Source organism: Salarias fasciatus, chromosome 5 (genome assembly GCF_902148845.1).
Source record: "Salarias fasciatus chromosome 5, fSalaFa1.1, whole genome shotgun sequence".
Classification (NCBI taxonomy): Eukaryota; Metazoa; Chordata; class Actinopteri; order Blenniiformes; family Blenniidae; genus Salarias; species Salarias fasciatus.
The window spans coordinates 18,496,846-18,513,881 of NC_043749.1; the positions used below are offsets into that span (position 1 = coordinate 18,496,846).

General features: G+C 40.9%; 2 protein-coding genes across 3 annotated transcripts; one reads left to right on the forward strand and one right to left on the reverse strand.

Annotated features, from left to right (window-relative positions):
- Positions 1-1,461: 1,461 nt before the first annotated feature.
- Positions 1,462-16,551, reverse strand: rtf2 (replication termination factor 2). Of its 2 annotated transcripts, none has more exons than XM_030092018.1 (9): positions 16,416-16,551; positions 15,305-15,399; positions 15,020-15,113; positions 14,781-14,920; positions 14,424-14,502; positions 3,605-3,715; positions 3,456-3,501; positions 2,075-2,146; positions 1,462-1,771 (listed from the first exon to the last, which is right to left on the reverse strand). In XM_030092018.1, the coding sequence occupies exons 1-9, from the start codon at positions 16,482-16,484 to the stop codon at positions 1,584-1,586; spliced, it is 894 nt and encodes a 297-aa protein (XP_029947878.1). In that variant the 5' UTR covers positions 16,485-16,551; the 3' UTR covers positions 1,462-1,583. The 2 variants fall into 2 exon arrangements, with proteins under 2 accessions (XP_029947878.1, XP_029947877.1); XM_030092017.1 differs by having other exon boundaries at positions 2,075-2,149.
- gcnt7 (glucosaminyl (N-acetyl) transferase family member 7) lies at positions 4,790-10,396 on the forward strand. Its single transcript, XM_030092016.1, has 6 exons — positions 4,790-5,089; positions 5,584-5,700; positions 7,149-7,416; positions 7,537-8,278; positions 9,199-9,294; positions 9,847-10,396. The coding sequence occupies exons 3-6, from the start codon at positions 7,198-7,200 to the stop codon at positions 10,146-10,148; spliced, it is 1,359 nt and encodes a 452-aa protein (XP_029947876.1). The 5' UTR covers positions 4,790-5,089; positions 5,584-5,700; positions 7,149-7,197; the 3' UTR covers positions 10,149-10,396.
- Positions 16,552-17,036: the final 485 nt, after the last annotated feature.

Genomic DNA, 17,036 nt, shown 5'->3' on the forward strand with positions numbered 1-17,036 from the left:
AAATTAATTTATTGTGGCATTTTCTTGCAACATGCAAAAGAGAAAGCATATGGCATTGCAACAAGAAGAACAAAACATTTTTAACTTTTTAAAGAAAACAAAAAAAAGAGTGTGTTCAATTTCAATATGATGCACAAACATACTGTGTAAGTTTTCACATCAAAGGACGCCTACAAAGGCCTCCAGAAACACAAAGGGAGGCCCCTTCATCTGAAAAAATTACTGAAATACACTGAAGCCTGTGATGCCGCTAACTGAATAAAAGCCCATTACCCATTGTTCTGTCACACTGAAGTCCCTGCTCCTCGCTGCTGCTCCCCGTCATGTGCTTCTATTTGTGCACATCGGAAAATTCAATATACACAACAGATGCTTCAAAACAGTCATGTTGTTCACCTCAATCTTTTTCTTTATTATTTTTAGAGAATGGGTGAAGCAGAAACCAATGAAAGGACAAAAAAAAAAAAAAAAATCATCTGCTGAATCTGGTCAACATGAGGAAAATGAGGACTGAGCGGAGAGAGTATTAGGTTTGACTATAATCAAGATAAATAGGCAACAGATATTTGTAATCCAGTTAGATATTCTATAAAATGCCTTTAATCACCTTAGATAATGAGTGGAATTGATCCCGCATGGCCTCGGTTGTTCTTTTCACTGCTGCGGTTGTTTCAGCTCACATTACAAAGTTGCACTCTGTCCACTAGGAGACAGCAGAGATAATAAAGCCGCCGTGGTCCTCATTCCCCAGGCACCTGCCAGGGGGGACTCGGGGGTGCGGGGGAGTACACGGGGGAGGAATTAGGTTACAAAACAAAGAGTCTGTGCAGCTCGGGGAGCCGTGCACAAAATGTTCACAACATCCAAACACTGCGCTACGGGGACCGAAGAGACGAGCTGGAGACCAAGACACACACACCGGTGACATCACTGGAGGACGGGTGGGTCATAAACACTCGTAGGCCACAGCGTTAAGTGCTGGTAATCCTAAATACACAATCCTCCAATGACACCACGGCAACAAGACCTGATGTCTTTCTGGAGGGTTTGCATGTTCTCCCTGTGCACTGATTTGTTCTGGATGCTCCGGCTTCTTTTAATGAACCTAAAACCTGTTTATGAGGCTTGTCGACAGAAAGTGTGTTTGAAGATGATTGTCGGTTCCTGTGGTGGACTGAGGCCTTGACTTCAAAATATTTTCATATTTAACAAAATCAGATGGACAAAATCAAAAAAACTGTTTCAAATATACTGGAACTTTTTGGTTTTTAGTTTTCCCCAAATCAGGAATAACAAACTCATTAAGGTTCTAGGACCACGTAGTTGGGGCCACTTCAAATTTGTTCCTTTTTCTTTAGTGTAAATATGTTAGCAGTAACATTTATTCCCCCTAAACCTGTTCCCCTCCACAGTGATGTTGGCTAAATGCGGTCTGCAGGCTTGTGACCCTCTGATGTCGAATTGAACTAAAATCTATCTAGTATCTCGTTCAATTGAAAATTGGGTTTTGCTTTTTTTTTTTTTTTTATATCTTTAAATGGGAGCGATCTAAAAATGAGGGGCCTCAGTGGGAGCAGCAGCTATTAGAAGTGGTAGGGGGTGTGGGTGACCCAGTTGGACGTCTGCTCTTTGGTGCGCTTAGCTGAGCTGTGGGTGGTGAACAGGGATTTAAACGCCTCTGATTTCCCCTCCATGCTCTGGATGGACCTCTTGGTGGCCGAGGCCGTCGACGGTTTGATGCCTTTGGAGGATCCGGAGGGCTCGGCCTCAGCTGGGAGGAACAATGAAAGAGGAAACATAACATGAGAGCGGAGGTAAGACCGGGACACTAAACCACACAGAACATTTTTATAAGTGAAAGGAAAAATGTTTAATGTGATTTTTTAAATCAATTGCTATGTGCATTTTGATGTCAATTTAACTTTCATTCACTGGCAAAGTAATGTAAAACTAAATGAAAATTAAAGATGCCAGTTGAATTTAAATTCTCACATTAAAAAAAAAAAAATTGTCTCCATTTTCTTTTACATTAAGGTGAAAGGTTTAAAAGGCATCATATCTTCAAGATACCCACCTGGCTCACTTTTCTCACTACCGTTTTGACTTGAGCTGCTTCCTGCTACATCCACGGGTGGAGACTGAGAAGCTTCTGGGAGGAAAAAAAATAAATGAAAGAGAGAAAGGAGACCGGTCAGTAAGTACACGGTCAGTTAAAACAACTCACGATCCTCCAAAAACACAACAGTCACAGCCAAGAAAGAAATCTTATCAAATCTTTGGGTATATAAGTTGCATACAATGTCAATTAGAAGTGACAACTCCTAAATGGTGTAGAAATAAGGCATTTAATGGAGAAATAAAGGGAAAAACTGAAATCCATGGTGGAAGGCTACAATCTAATGCAACATCAATGCCTTATACTTGCTAAACTACTAGAATTAAAGAATTAAAGTCACATTGTGAGGGTGAGCTTGTGAAAACAACTTTGCTTTATATTTAGATATAACAATTAATACCTGGCTGTTTTCCAATGGCTCAACTTAATGGTTTAAAAAAAAAAAAAGCCTCTTTTTCTTTTGTGATCACAGAAAGCGTTTGACACAAGCAGGAAGAGCGCACTTCTGTATCGTAAAGAGGTGTTTTTCAGCCAACATCCTGTTCACTGCTGAGCTGCGAGCTTTGTGCTGTCCTGAAGAGGAAACCACACCAACGCTCTCTGAGGACAGGCTGCAGCTCTCTGAACCTGCAGGAACACAGAAACCCTCTCTACCTGCATCAGTATGACGCCTTTTTACTTTCAGTTTTTCTTTTTTCCCCTCGCTCATTTATGAGAATCACTGAGTCCCAGTTTCATCAACTTTAAATCAATGTTTCATCTGTTAACAACACTTCCAGTAAACCTCTGTTGACCTCACTGCAGGTGGGTGTTGTCTTCCTAAAAAAAGAAATGACTATAAAGCAACAAAATGTTCTCGGGCCAAGGGTGAGGGGAGGTATGAATCGACAGTGAGTCTGTAAAACGTTAAGAAACCAGTTACATCAAGCCAAGACAAAGCAAAGTTGTTTCTTTGTTGTTATGACAGTGAATAAAATGTGCTCTCTGCTGGTGGCAGCAGTGATTTACGGCGGAGGAAGTCCAGCTCTGTGCTCATGAGCCAACAACTTCCAGGGAATAAGAGCGAATAAAGTACCTCACGAAGCAAGTCTTGTTTGTATTTTATGATTAATGAGCTCGACTGGACAAAAGCGATCACGGGATGGGATATGACAACAGGCAGGTGGTTAACCACAGGTTATGAATATCATCCTCGGCCTTTCTGTGAGTTCATGTTTTGAATAGCACGTCAGCAGATTCAAAAATTATCCAAATGAAGAGCATTTTCAGGCATTTTGCAGAGTGCTTAGCTTTGTTTATGTAAATGAGGAACAAAAGTGGACTGGAGGTTCACACAGACCTGATGGTGTGGACACAGTCTCAGCTGCTTTGCTCTTCTTTGACTTCTGAAAGAAAGAAAAGACAAACTGGTGATCAGAGAATGCGCGAAAAAAATTATCACCATGTTCTGAAGTTTATCCTTTAATAAAAGTTGAACATTATTGGTACCTTTGTCTTGGTTTTAGCCCGTCTCTCTTCCATCTTCTCCTTTAGCTTCTCCACCTCTTCCTTAGTGCCGTTGAGCACGACGATGTCCGCATTTGTGAACGGATCCCCACACTGAAAACACACACATCACGTAAAAAGGTAAGAAATAGAGAAACCGACCTCCAGTCGTGGCAAAGGAGACAATTCAAACTTATCAACGGCTCTTGACAGTCAACAGAAATGTGACAGTTTTTCAAAGTGACAAGAAAATTTGATTTAGAAATTCATAAGTACGTGTTCATGTGTTGACTGGATTTAAAGATCTGATCTGCAAGCAAATTGGACTTGTTTTAACAAGGTTCAGATGCACAACAGATAAAGAGATGGAGCCCTATTTTGTCTTGCAAAGACACGTTTTGTTTACCTTGCTTGATGGAAACCTTCGAAACTGTCTAGTTAGCTACGGCGGGCAAATTTTCATACAAAACCGCACTTTTATTCTATATGGAAAAATAAAAATGGAAATATGTGGCCAAACATTCAGGAACACTAAAGTGACAACATCCAAATAACTTCCCAGACACAACAAATCATTTTTCACTTTATTTGCATAAAGCAAACTAAACTCTGAAGCAAAAGGGAAACTTGCAAATCCAGTCATACACACATGCTCATATTAGGGAACTGAATGACCGAGACAGAGGGAACTTAAAGATCTGATCTTTATTCTGAAATTAAACTTCCTTCCTAAAATGTTTGATTCTCGAATGACAAAACTCACAAGATCTTCCGACTAAAAATCAATCACATTTGTGCAGACAACTCTTCAAAGGGATTGATTTTAGGGATTTGTTTTGCAAGAGAATTTGATTTATCCACAGCAGTTTCTAAAATACTGATAGAAATACCTCACAAAAGGGAAAAGTAATCCTGTGTGAATGTCAAAGAAACTCTAGCTGGAAAAAAAAGATTCTTTGTGGACGAGCCAAACAAATTAAAAAAAAAGGTATAAGTCTGACAAGATTCATGATTTTTGTGTTTTATCAGAACAGTGAAGGTAATACAGGACATTTATTAGGGGGAAAATGGCCTCACACAGTCACATAGAAATACAAATATTAGAGTCCTGAGTGACCAGCAGGGGATCTATTGTGCGAGAGCTATGTGGGCTCAGTGGGTGTGAACTCTGGCCATGTGCTCTGTTCAACACAAGAGGGATAATCTCAGAAGCTGAGCAAGCAGCAAACAAACTCTGTGCTGCTCTGAAGTCACTCACTCGGCTGTGGCTGTTACCACAAACGACCGAGGCCGCCGGTGACCCGGGATTCTTACCGCGCAGGCAGGAAACCAGCCGGCACAGAACCAGGCGGACAGGACAGGACGGACAGACGTCACTCGCTGGGGAGAGACCGCGGATAAATCGATATGGACACCTGCTATCGGGCGGATGAACTGGAATTTACCATGTCTGAGAGGGCGAAGAAGCAGGGAACCTGAAGTGAACAGGTCAGGTGAAATATATGTGAGAGCAAGGTGTGTGTGTGTGTGTGTGTGTGTGTGTGTGTAAGAGAGAGAGTGACTGGGTGTTACTGCTGGTAACCAGGCAGGGATGGACTTGTCTCATGGGGTTGCAGAGGGGAGCGACTTAATCAGCAATGAGCACAGCTACAAAAACACACACACACACACACACACACACACACACACACACACACACACACACACACACACACACACACACACACACACACACACACACACACACACACACACACACACACACACACACACACACACACACACACACACACACACACACACACAGAGAGAGTGTGCCTCACTGTGACGGTCTGAAGCTCAGAGAGCGCTGCCTCCCTGCCGGCACTAAACTAAACATCTCTGACGACCAAATTTAGCTGAAAAACACTTCAGACCGCGCTGCTGCTGCTGCTGCTGCTGCTGCTAATGGAGCTGATGGAAATGACTTGTGTTCGCTGCAGGACCGTGAATGGATCGTACCAACGCGGCTCGATGTAGCTGTCTGGGTGACAGAGGACCAAACCGGATCAAGTTTAACAAGTTCACCGGAACGGACGACAGACAGACCTGCGACAAAGGTAACGGATTATCTCACTGCTATGTATCTGCGTGTTCGAAGATGATAAAGATAAACGTAAAGACCAAAGCTCAGATTAAACAGCGTGAACGGAGAAGTGCAATCCCTGACTGACTATAAGAGAGGTGAAACAATAAGTACGTGATAGAACAAGTCTTCGGGAATGAAACCGAAAATAAACGAGAAAATGAAATACAGCAGCTTGGCTACATTTCCCCCACTGTCTGTGTTGTCGGTGGGATTCATATCCACTGGAGATTAATAAACGCTCACATTACTATGGCAGCACCCCAATGGAAATCCGCATCTTTACCGCTACTTTCACCTGGGCTTTGACAGCAGGGGGATTCATTTTATTTCTCGCTTATTCCACTTTGGACAGTTGGCCGTGTTCACTAATGAGCAGAGAAACGGCTGCGAACGAGACAGAGTTACGGCAAATTCTGTGTTGCACATGGGGAGATCCTAAAATAGCCCAAAACTGCTCGCTTCATGCCTCACAGAGGCTAATTATCACTCAAACTAATAAAATGAGCTGGTTTTTCACGGAGCTACACTCCCTAGAACACTAAACCAATATTCAAATCAACAAGTCAAACCCAATAATCAGATGGCAGCCATGCAGCACATGCTGATGCTGCTGATATAAAATGACAGTAATTTTTAAATCAAATGCTGACTAATTTTTCTTGAAAATGAATGATTTGCAGAGGAAGAACAGAGTATTATGTCAGATTTTAAAAACAAATCAAACAACAATTATGAAGAAGCTTTGGAAGCAAAAAAAAACTTTGATCTCTCAAAGCTTGTCTCCGTTGAGAGCTGTGACTTCTCAAGAAAGAAACAAAAAACAAAAAGCTTCTCGGTCCTCCTGCTGAGACATAAAGTCTATTTCTGCCTCTCATCTACTTTCTTCAACAGGAAGTATTCGTAAAAGTTCCTCACTGGCAGCAGCTACACACTCGTCATATACCGGTCTACACTTTGATTTGTGACTTAAACTGTCTCAGCGAGGATGACGTGTGAAGACATTTCCTACAAAAACAAGCGTAACAGCCCAGTGATAAAGGGATTTTGGAATAGAACTGCTGCACTTATTAAACATCATATACAGCCTGCAGCATGCAAAACACAAGCAAATTCTGACAGCTTGTGTCTAATGATGTGTGTCATGAGTGAAAAGCTATTCGGGTTCCTTTTAAATATTGCAAAATGTGTTCAAGGTACTCTGTTTTTCAAATAACAATAAGCTTAAAAGCACCCAGGGTCCAAGTCTGACACTTCCTACCTGGATTCTATTGACCTCGTCTCTTCTATTCTGACATGAAACCATTTGTCTGTTTCCGTATCTCGCTGTTTGCTTATTCGATGCTATCTGTTGTACCTTTGCACATGCAGCTTTGGAGTTTTCTGTTCTGCAAATAACCAACTGTGATGTCTCTGTTACAGGAAGCTTATCTGTGGAGGTGTCGAGGAACCGAAGAGAAACACGGTTATTATGCGCCAGCTCGAAGGGACGAAATGCAGCTTCCTTTTGTGCCTCGGGCTGAGTATCATCATCGGTTCACTCATTTATCTGAGAACCCGGATGCCAGCTGAGCTCAACCCCTCGCAGCCCAACAACCCCGCAGCCGGTTGCAGACCCTTCGCCACTGAATGTAAAGCCTTTCTGCCTGGCATGGAGACAGGAGTGCAGTGGTCCCGACGAGACTGCCAGGTACGCATGTTTGTTTTATCTGTACAAGCAAGCAGTGATGGGAAGGAGAGTAGGAGTGCTGTTGCTATTGGCTATTATACAAGGCTATTACATTCAGAAGTGTTATTTTTGTGTCTACAGGTGGAGAGTTACGCTTTAAATGGTGATCTGCAGTGCTCCAACTTAACCAGAGACCTACACTTCATCACGAAGCCTTTAAGTCTTGAAGAGGAGGCCTATCCGTTAGCGTTCATTGTGACCGTTCACAAAGAATTGGAGCTTTTCGTCCGCCTGCTTCGGGCCATTTACATGCCACAGAACGTGTACTGCATTCACGTGGACGCCAAGGCTCCGAGCGAATACCGGACGGCCGTGGAGACGCTAGTCGGCTGCTTCAATAACACCTTCCTCTCCAGTCGCAGCGAGACGGTGACTTACGCCGGGTTTTCTCGCCTGCAAGCCGACGTGAACTGCATGAAGGATCTAATAAAGTCCGAGATCGGCTGGAAGAAGGTGGTGAACCTGTGTGGACAGGACTTCCCGGTCAAGAGCAACCTGGAGCTGGTGCGGTACATGCAGAGCAAAGAGTGGAGGGACAGAAACATGACGCCTGGGGTCAAACAGCCGGCGTCAATGAGGTACAGGACGCACCTGCAGCACAAGGAGATCACGGGGTCACATGTAGCTCCCAAAGGGCGGGGACTGAGGAAAGGACCTCCGCCGCACAATCTGCAGGTGTATTTTGGAACCGCCTACTACGCTCTCACGCGGCCTTTTGTGGAGTTTGTTTTGAAAAGCCCAGTCGCCCACGACCTACTGGATTGGTCCAAAGACACGTTCAGTCCAGACGAGCACTACTGGGTGACACTGAACCACGTCAAAGGTAAACAATAAGCTTCAAGAGGATCAATGAACATGATTATCTTCCTTCAGTTTGAATGTATTAAGCAAAAATCCATGAACTCTGTTAGTTAAAAAAATAAAAAAATCAGTGTGTTTGAGTCGTACGGCACAAGAAAAGTGGCCTCAGACAATGAGGCAAGAATAAAACATGAGTTGATTTATCATTCAGGCGGCACATTGTGCAACAGAGGCTGAAGTCAAACATGGAAGAGGTTCTTGACCACAATGACATCAGCAAATATTACAGCAAGGAGTCACTGCCACTTATAAGGAAATGCAGTATGATTTAATGTGGGACAACAAACGGCAATCTTATTTAGGAATATCTCATTCTCCTGCAATGATTTTAAAAGGAGCCTGTTGGAAATTTACTACCACGATTCACAGCCGATCACTACCGATCAAAAGTTCATGGAAACCAACATTCATCTGCATTTGTATTAAATAACTGATATATAAAATATGTTAAATTAGACTACAAGTAAGTACATTATTGATTTTACGTTTATCTTACAAATATTTAAGATACAAATCATCAAGAAAATGAGTTTGCTGTTAACATGCTTTGGCCACAATAAAATGTTTGTTTTCATTTATATAACCAACAGTTCACATGTATGTGCAGCAAGAGAAGGAGGCAAAACAGTCAACAATTCACACAATCGTGGCCACTTTCCGTTTCACAACATAAACAGCGTTGGGTACTAAGTGCCAACTGGATGGTGGATCATTTCCCCCCACATCTAATAAAGACTATCAACGCAGCAATTTCCGGAACCTTTCCTATGGGAAGTTTCCGAAGCCAAGCTAGAAACACGTCCTGAGCTGGACCAAGTAAATGTTCACAATCACATTAAGTTACATAACAGTGATTAGCTCCGTGTGGTTGTATGCTTGAAGGAGCTCCGGGGAGCCACATTGACGGAGGTTGGGCGGGAGACATCCGGGCGATCAAGTGGAGGGACCAGGAGGGACGAGCACACAGCGGGTGTAAAGGTACAGTACAGACCAGCAGGTTCACGAACACAGTGATGATTCTGTCAATCAGTTCTATTCCTGCAGAGCACACTTAGCTTCCTGCATCCTGTTTAAAGTACAAAAATATCAAGTATTCCTAAAATAGTACTTCTTATTCATCAATACATGACCAGCCACGGGTGTCTTCTTCACCGGGTGGATGTTTGACTCTACACAGGATTAGGAAACAGATTACTGGCTGTCTATTATTTACTCAACAAAACAAGATAAGGGGACTGTTTAAAGACATAAAGGCTTTCTGTGGCGTTTCCTGAGCATTTCCTGTGACCTTCAACAAATGGCAGTTGTTTAAGAAAAGCCCCAGCTATGTTATGGCTTTCATGACATTGTTTCAAATCAGCTTGTAACTTATTTGTTTCATAATCCAGTGTGAAAACAGAATTTTTATACTGTCAACACAATTTACATGCTGCACGCTTTTCTCCTGTGTATTCAGCATTAATTCGACAAAAACTACTCCTGAGAAACGCGTGCATCGGGGAACCTGACCGCTGCGCTGCTGTTTTACAGGGCATTACGTCCGGGACATCTGCGTGTACGGAGCAGAAGACCTGCCGTGGATCATCAACAGGAACAGCATGTTTGCCAATAAGTTTGAAAGCAAAAGCTTTCCTGAGGCACTGGACTGTCTGGAGCAGTGGCAAAGGAACAAAGTGCTGAACCAGGCCGCCGTGCCCGTCGAGCCCTCGTGGCTGCTGGCCACGCACGTCCAGTCAAAGAGCGGCGGCAGCGGCGGATTATTTGCACTCGTTCAGTGGTTGTCCTTGTCAAAATGGGAGCGGGAGAAAATTAAACTGAGAAAGGCGGGATGACTGCACCGTGTGCCTCGATGTTCGGATGTACAGCTGAATGTACTCGTGAAGCTTTAACTTAATTTTTTTTATCATGCATACCTACATCAAGTATTCAATACATCAAGGATTCAACGATTTTAAATAACTTATTATTGTCTAGTTTATTATAAATGCTTTAGACTAATATATTGTTGGTTGTCTGTCTGGATTTTCAACAGTTGCAAAGTAGAAAGTATACACAAATAAAAAGAATTATGAGAAAACAAGCATTCTGCTCTCTTCATAAAATACAGCAAACACGATGTTTAAAGCTCATTTTCACATTACAAAATGCAAGACATCTCAGAAAGCGTGTGAAAGTTAATATGTGGTACTTTGCTTTATTCACTGAAATCAAAGTTCCTACTCAGTGAAATGAAAGCGTTCGCTGTCACGCCAAGCTTTACATTGTTTTCTTGCTTCATTCAAGGAACTAGTGTACGATTTGATGCGTGTGTTCTTCAAGTATAACTAGACAGGGTAAAATATAACTTTCAATGTGTCTCCAAACCGTCACTGGCCACAAGGAACACCTGCGACTGGGTGCATGTGTCTGTGTTACTTCATGGTACACGTGAAACATAAGCCACTGGGTTTATGATAAAATGAATCTACTCGCTCAGTGTCATGTGTGAATGCTCAAAGTTTTCAGGTCAAAGCTTATCCAGACCCATCAAGCTCTGACAGAGGAAGAAAACAAAACAAAGAGGGTCTTCACACCTGTCGGCTTTAAACCTGTGAAGCCAGCAGGAGGACACTATATAAAACGTACAGTCTAAACATATATTATGAAAAAAAAAGAAGAAAAAATTAACAGCATTTTTCCAGGCCGAATATTACAATAACTGTGTAGCATGAGAAGAGATGGGTAATGGACAGGATCTGTAAAGACAGATTTCTCATCACTCTTTCAATAACATTTCAGGTCATTCAGACTGCAAAAAGCAATAAATGGGAAGGCTTGCGGAACGTCTTCATTTGCACTAAAACAAAGGGGAAAGATCTGAAGTTGTCATCTTTTGTCAGTTGTCACGTCATCCTTTCACTGGTCAGGCGCTATCAAGAACAAACAGGACTTTACTGGCCCCCTGTTATGGACCCCCTTTATGGACACGTGTCGATAACAAACGAGATAACCAAGACCATTTCAGAAGCCACTCCCAGTCCAGTTTCAATTCAAGTTTGAATGCGGCACAGACAAAGGAGCAATAAATAGACCAAACAAAGTAAACAGGGGGGCTGTCGCTGGGCAACCATCTAATTTCTAATTCAATAACAACAATCTTATTTGGGTTATACGAAAAGCACATGAAAAGTCTCTGTATGTGTATAGCTTCACCTAGACTTATAGTTTAACTTGAGATGAAGATAAACTAAAGTTTAATAAAGTACTGAAGCATTGGTGTCTTGTGTTTAAGTATTTTTGTCTTGTAGCTGTGCTTCTTGATTTGACAGTAGTCTATTTAATACATTTTCACACACACTGGTTTCTCTGCGGTGAACTGCTACATGTCTAACATCCTATTTTGTACTCTCTGCTGCTTTCAGTCAGCTTTGAGGAGAACAGCTGAAGAGGAAACAGTGGTGTAACTTAACTGGATCTTACACTACACAGTGTTATTAAACCTCAAAAAGACAGATAAATATTTCAGTTTTATTTAAAAGCAAATCTGACAGACATGATTCATACTGCCATTGCTGTAATTCTAATAAATGTGTGTGGTTTCATTTAAAGGTGCATTAAGGAGTTTTACAACCTTAAAAATACTTATTTTCCACCATAAATATGTTACACATTTTTAATGATGTGTACAATGTGCCCTGACATATTCATTACAAGTACCTCTAACAGCGCTAAATTGTCACTTGAAAGTTGCAGTGCCGGTCCGGCACCAGCATTTTTTGGAGAGAATTTGAAAGGAATGACGTAATGCACGCTCCGGCTGGATAGGTTTCATTTTGTCCGCCATTACTCCGCCAGATGCTTAGTGAGCAACAACTGAGCAGGATCTTCCAGAAAGTAAGAAAAGACTGGCTTCTAGCACTGCCACAGCTCCAGCACAGACTCTACCAGGTAAAAGAAACTTAAATCTTACTTGAGCGCTACTAAACGAGCGAAGACGGAGTCCCCCTCTAAGCTGCATTACGCCCAAGGCCTGCAGGGGGCGCTGTTTCGCATAAAACGTGCAAACTCCTTAAGGCACCTTTAATGATTCTTTTCATTTGAACTTGAGATAGTATCTTTATACTTAGGCATTCAAGATATTATTGATTTGAATTTTAATTGATCAAGAAAATTCGGAAGCATTTTTTACTTTGAGAATTCATACCTTTATATTTAACTTACAGAAAAAAAACTGCCATTTATCCTCATCCCACTTAAAGTACAGAACATGCTGAAATATTATAAGCTGCAAACACAAAAAGCACTGTCGTAAACAAAAGTGGCTCAGAAATATATTACTAGTAGCATGCTAATGATTTAATTCTCATACTTAATGTGTACAGACAGTGAACTTTTGATAAAATCGAAATAGAAAATTTTGTCCCAAGAAGTACTAACATATATACTTACGAGTTTACTCCCAGTATATTGATCAGAGTGTACTTGTACACAAAGCAGACTTCTTAAAATGAACTTGAAGGTCAGGGTTGCCTCATTGAGCAGCTCTGAGCTGAATGGAACTTTGCGTAAAATCAAACGAACAGCACATGAATTATATTTCTAAAGGCATTTAAGTTGAACAGACTGGCTAATAACTTTGCTCACTTAACCAGGTAATCTATCATTCTCGCCAAACTTCACTCTCTTTTCATCTCGCTTCACTGCATCTGGTAAAGAGTTTCCTCATGTGCATCTGCGGACGTTGCAGTGTGTGTGTGTGTGTGTGTGTGTGTGTGTGTGTGTGTGTGTGTGTTTGTTTCACCGTGCCGGAATACTGTAAGCCCTGAGTAAATGACAGGCTTTAGAAACACAGGAGGTCTCAGCTGTTGTGCATAATGTTAATAATGATAATGGGAGCAGAAAAAGGGCCTAGAGTGACTTCTTTCTGGATATGTGATATAAAACATGAGCATCAGAGTTCACTACTCCCGAAATCCACAAAAACAAAAGTTAGTTAATGACAACGAAATATATCAAGCACATAAATAACTTTTGCACATAACCTGGACGACTGCTATAAAAACTGCCTACTAGTAATGAGTTTCTTTCATCAGCCTTTTTTTAGACACGGAAAACAAAATTTTCTTTACCTTATTGTTTGAATTACTGCCAACAATTTTAACTACACTTTGAGAACTGCAGGAAATACAGTTAAATAAACAAAGTCAGCTACAATTATGGCTCAATAGATGAAGGGTTAGGCCTACAGCATCAATTTTCCACAAAAAAAAATTGTGAATTCTACACACGTTTTGACCAATTTCAAACTGTGGATCAGAGAAGTTTTCACGTCGAGAGAAACAAGAGCAGTCATCATCATTCCTGCTTCCGACCTCAAAATAGTGTGTGCATGGGAAATTGTGACCATAGTTTTTAAACTACTTAAAACTAACAGATGGAGACCCAAAATAGGCTATAGGCCCATTTCTGGAAAATTCCCATGTGAGACCAATTGGGCCACTGAGACAAGCGGGTTAAAGAGTGGAACAGCGAAGCTAAAAATGAGCAAATTATGCACGTTCACATACTCTGCCTTGACCAGATTAAGGAGGGTGGATTACTCAGAAAATACACAAAGAGATATGCAGCATGTGGTGATTTCCCACACTTTGCTACTTAATGCTTCCAGAAGTTTTCGTCAGACTTTATTTCACAGCGCTGTGGCTTGTGTGTCCATATTGCGTATAACAGAAAATTTTAGAAAAATATCAAAGTTGAAGCAAATGAAAGAATGTCAATATATCCCTTCTCATCTGAGACCTAAAAACTTCCTATGTCTCTCTAATTGATGCTTCACAGAGAGAGATTAGACCTTGAGGTGACCTTCACTGGGTGTTGGAATGTATAGCTGGAAATATGACAGCAGTTGCCAACCAAGTAAATATCCCAGCTTCTTCACTACAAAAGCATTCCTGGTTAGAAGAATCACCCTGGCAGAAACACTGTCCGGAAAATCAGTGATAATACTGTAAATCTTTTAATGAGTAGCCATGATGATAAAATATCGATTTTAGAAAATGGCGTGAAACGCTAACAGGAGGTAACCGACTGCAAGCAAATAAAGAGACAAAAACATGAGGTATGCTCACCTTGTGGCAGATTTCTGTCTGGACCTCCTTCAGAGCTCTGTCAGAAAAGACACAGCCACACGTCTGCAGGTAACAGAATCTGAAAAAAGCAACAGTTGGGTTATTTTTTTTTCTTCATATTCCTAGTGTGTAGTGCCATCAGCACACACTGTAAAGGATGAGCCTGAAGCCAGATTCTGATATCCGAAAACATGCTAATTCTATGTAAAATAAAACAGCTGAGTTCCTACAGTTTCCATGTGTCAACACATTGTATACTACTGTAACAGAATTATTCCTCAAAAAGAGAGACCCTTCCATGAAGAAAACTATTTATGTCTATTTTATTATCCCTTTAATCCCAATGATATGATTTACCTGTGCCTTCCATTCATCTCCAGCCCGACGACAGGGCAAATGAACATGCCGCAGTGGACGTCCTCATATTTGTCTCCTTTAGCATTTCTTCTCTCCCCCTCCCATTCAGGGTTATCGGTGAGGTTGAGTTCCTTAATATCCTATAGTAACAAAAGAAGAATAAGAACCAGAATATTGCACAAGCAAGAAAAACTACTTATTCTTGTTTAGTTTAATAAATTACATAAAAACAAATATACCCTTGTCCCACGGATATGTGCAACAGCCTCAGTGTTGGGCCTCTCAGCAGACTTGTCGAGAAGGTATTCAATGATCGCATCTTTGTTATAGAGCCTGAAACAACATAAACCAGACTTAAAGAACATAGTTTGACATTATTATGGAATTGAGTGGATTTGCAAACTAAACACTTTTCTCCACATCAAATGCAGTGCAGAAACAATCAATACAGGTCTACTCTACTGCATCAGTAAACTATATTTTCTCTTCATGGGTAACAGGTAAGTGATAACAGGAAGACTTACTTTCCCAGTTCACAGGAAACGATGGGACGTCTGAGTTTCTCCTGGCTCAGGGCGCAATGCTTCCACTTGGCTGCCAATTCAGCATTTTTATCGGCCTGGAAACATAAACAGAATGCCGCCATAAACACTTATTCTATACTTAATCACCACTTTAATAAATACACCTACATAGAATTCAAAACCTGTGCCTTTACAAATATATTTATGACACTGTTGTCTACAGTAGCTTTCCATAAATACATCGTTTCATAGCCTCAGGCAGGCCCTTCAACCCTACTGGACCAGCCATCCAGGAGTCACAGGGAAATTCAGAATCAAATTAAATTTACTGTTATTATTTATAACATCTAAAATTGTCACATTTTTTCACAACGAAGGCCAGCACCCTTTGTTACATTACTGTTTGTGTCCAGCACCTTGCCAAGCAGTGCTAGCAAGTGTTACTTCACCAGATTACTGCTCCACAGTGTAAAAAAAAAAAAGAAAATAGTTTTTATTGACTTGTTTACTGAATTTGAAATCCAGAAACATTTAATCACGACAGTCATATAAATACTAGGAAAGAAAAAGTGGCGCATCAAAATTGCGTTTTTATCAAGTGATAATTGTTATTGAGCAAAACTCAGCCAGATAATTCTCATCCTTTCAGAGCTCATTTTTTATGTGACTGACAAAATTAGTTGTCCAATGTTCTGTAGATATTCTTGTGTTTACGACCTCAGAAATTAGTCGTAGTTAAAATTGTTCTGTCCCACGGAATGTATAAAAAGTACACATAATAATCACTATAAGCCACACACTAAAAGAAGAACTTGTGACAGAGTTTCTGTCTTGCATCGTCTGAATTTGTAAACGTGAGCAGGTTTGAAGCCCATAGCTTTAGAAATGGCAAAAGAAAACTTGGTAAAGAAACAAATGTATTGAAGATTTGATAGCTGTAATTAAAGATCATACGGAGAGAGCTTAACTTCTTCTTTAATCACTGTGTGAGGAAAAACTACGAAGATATTTACACTCTGACTAGCATTAGCTTGTTAGCACCAAGCTGACAGCTAACGACAATACGAATTAAAACATTGTAAGAAAAAGGAATTAAACACAGGAAACTCGCCTTTTCGACTTTCTTGGGTCCTTTCACGAGCTCGTGTCTTTTGGGGATCGTACCACCGTCACATCCCATCCTGAAGGTAAAGTTTAATCGAAGTCGTTAGCTAACACGGACAAAAGCTGCTCGGAGACCGGAAGTCCCTGCTTGTAAACAAACAACGAGAGATTTGCAAAGATCGCGAGATGTGTGAGGAACCTGAGGTCGCCCTCTAGTGGCTGAAGGAGGAATTACTGAAGTTGTGTTTGAGGGCTGCAGCCACAGAGTGGAGGCATCGCTCCAAATATCGGTAGAAATCATCTCAATTAAAAACAAAAAACCCTACAAAAAAAAAAGAAAGAAAAAAAAAACGAAGCAAATGGGAAGCACGGATACAACTCACCCGAGTACTAAAGGCAACAAATTAATTCATATGAATTTTGTTTTCTTTTTATGCCTATATTTGATAATAATTAATGATTTCTTTACAACAAAGTAAAAACATTTATTTAACCACAAAAATAATAGTGGGAAAATACACATAAAGAAGAAAACCGATTAAAATTGTTACATTAAACTGAAGCCCCTTTGACAGTACATCACTCTAGTCATGTACTGTATGTAAACAACTTCACACCGATTATTTCA

Excerpts from the sequence above, each read along its gene's own strand:
- rtf2 (XM_030092017.1), bottom strand. The coding sequence starts at position 16,484 with ATGGGATGTGACGGTGGTACGATCCCCAAAAGACACGAGCTCGTGAAA. Across the intron at positions 3,502-3,604 it reads GGGCTAAAACCAAGACAAAG|AAGTCAAAGAAGAGCAAAGC; the intron begins GTACCAATAATG and ends TCTTTCTTTCAG. Across the intron at positions 2,150-3,455 it reads GACTGTGTCCACACCATCAG|AAGCTTCTCAGTCTCCACCC; the intron begins GTCTGTGTGAAC and ends TTTTCCTCCCAG.
- gcnt7 (XM_030092016.1), top strand. The coding sequence starts at position 7,198 with ATGCGCCAGCTCGAAGGGACGAAATGCAGCTTCCTTTTGTGCCTCGGG. Across the intron at positions 7,417-7,536 it reads GGTCCCGACGAGACTGCCAG|GTGGAGAGTTACGCTTTAAA; the intron begins GTACGCATGTTT and ends TTGTGTCTACAG. Across the intron at positions 8,279-9,198 it reads GACACTGAACCACGTCAAAG|GAGCTCCGGGGAGCCACATT; the intron begins GTAAACAATAAG and ends GTATGCTTGAAG.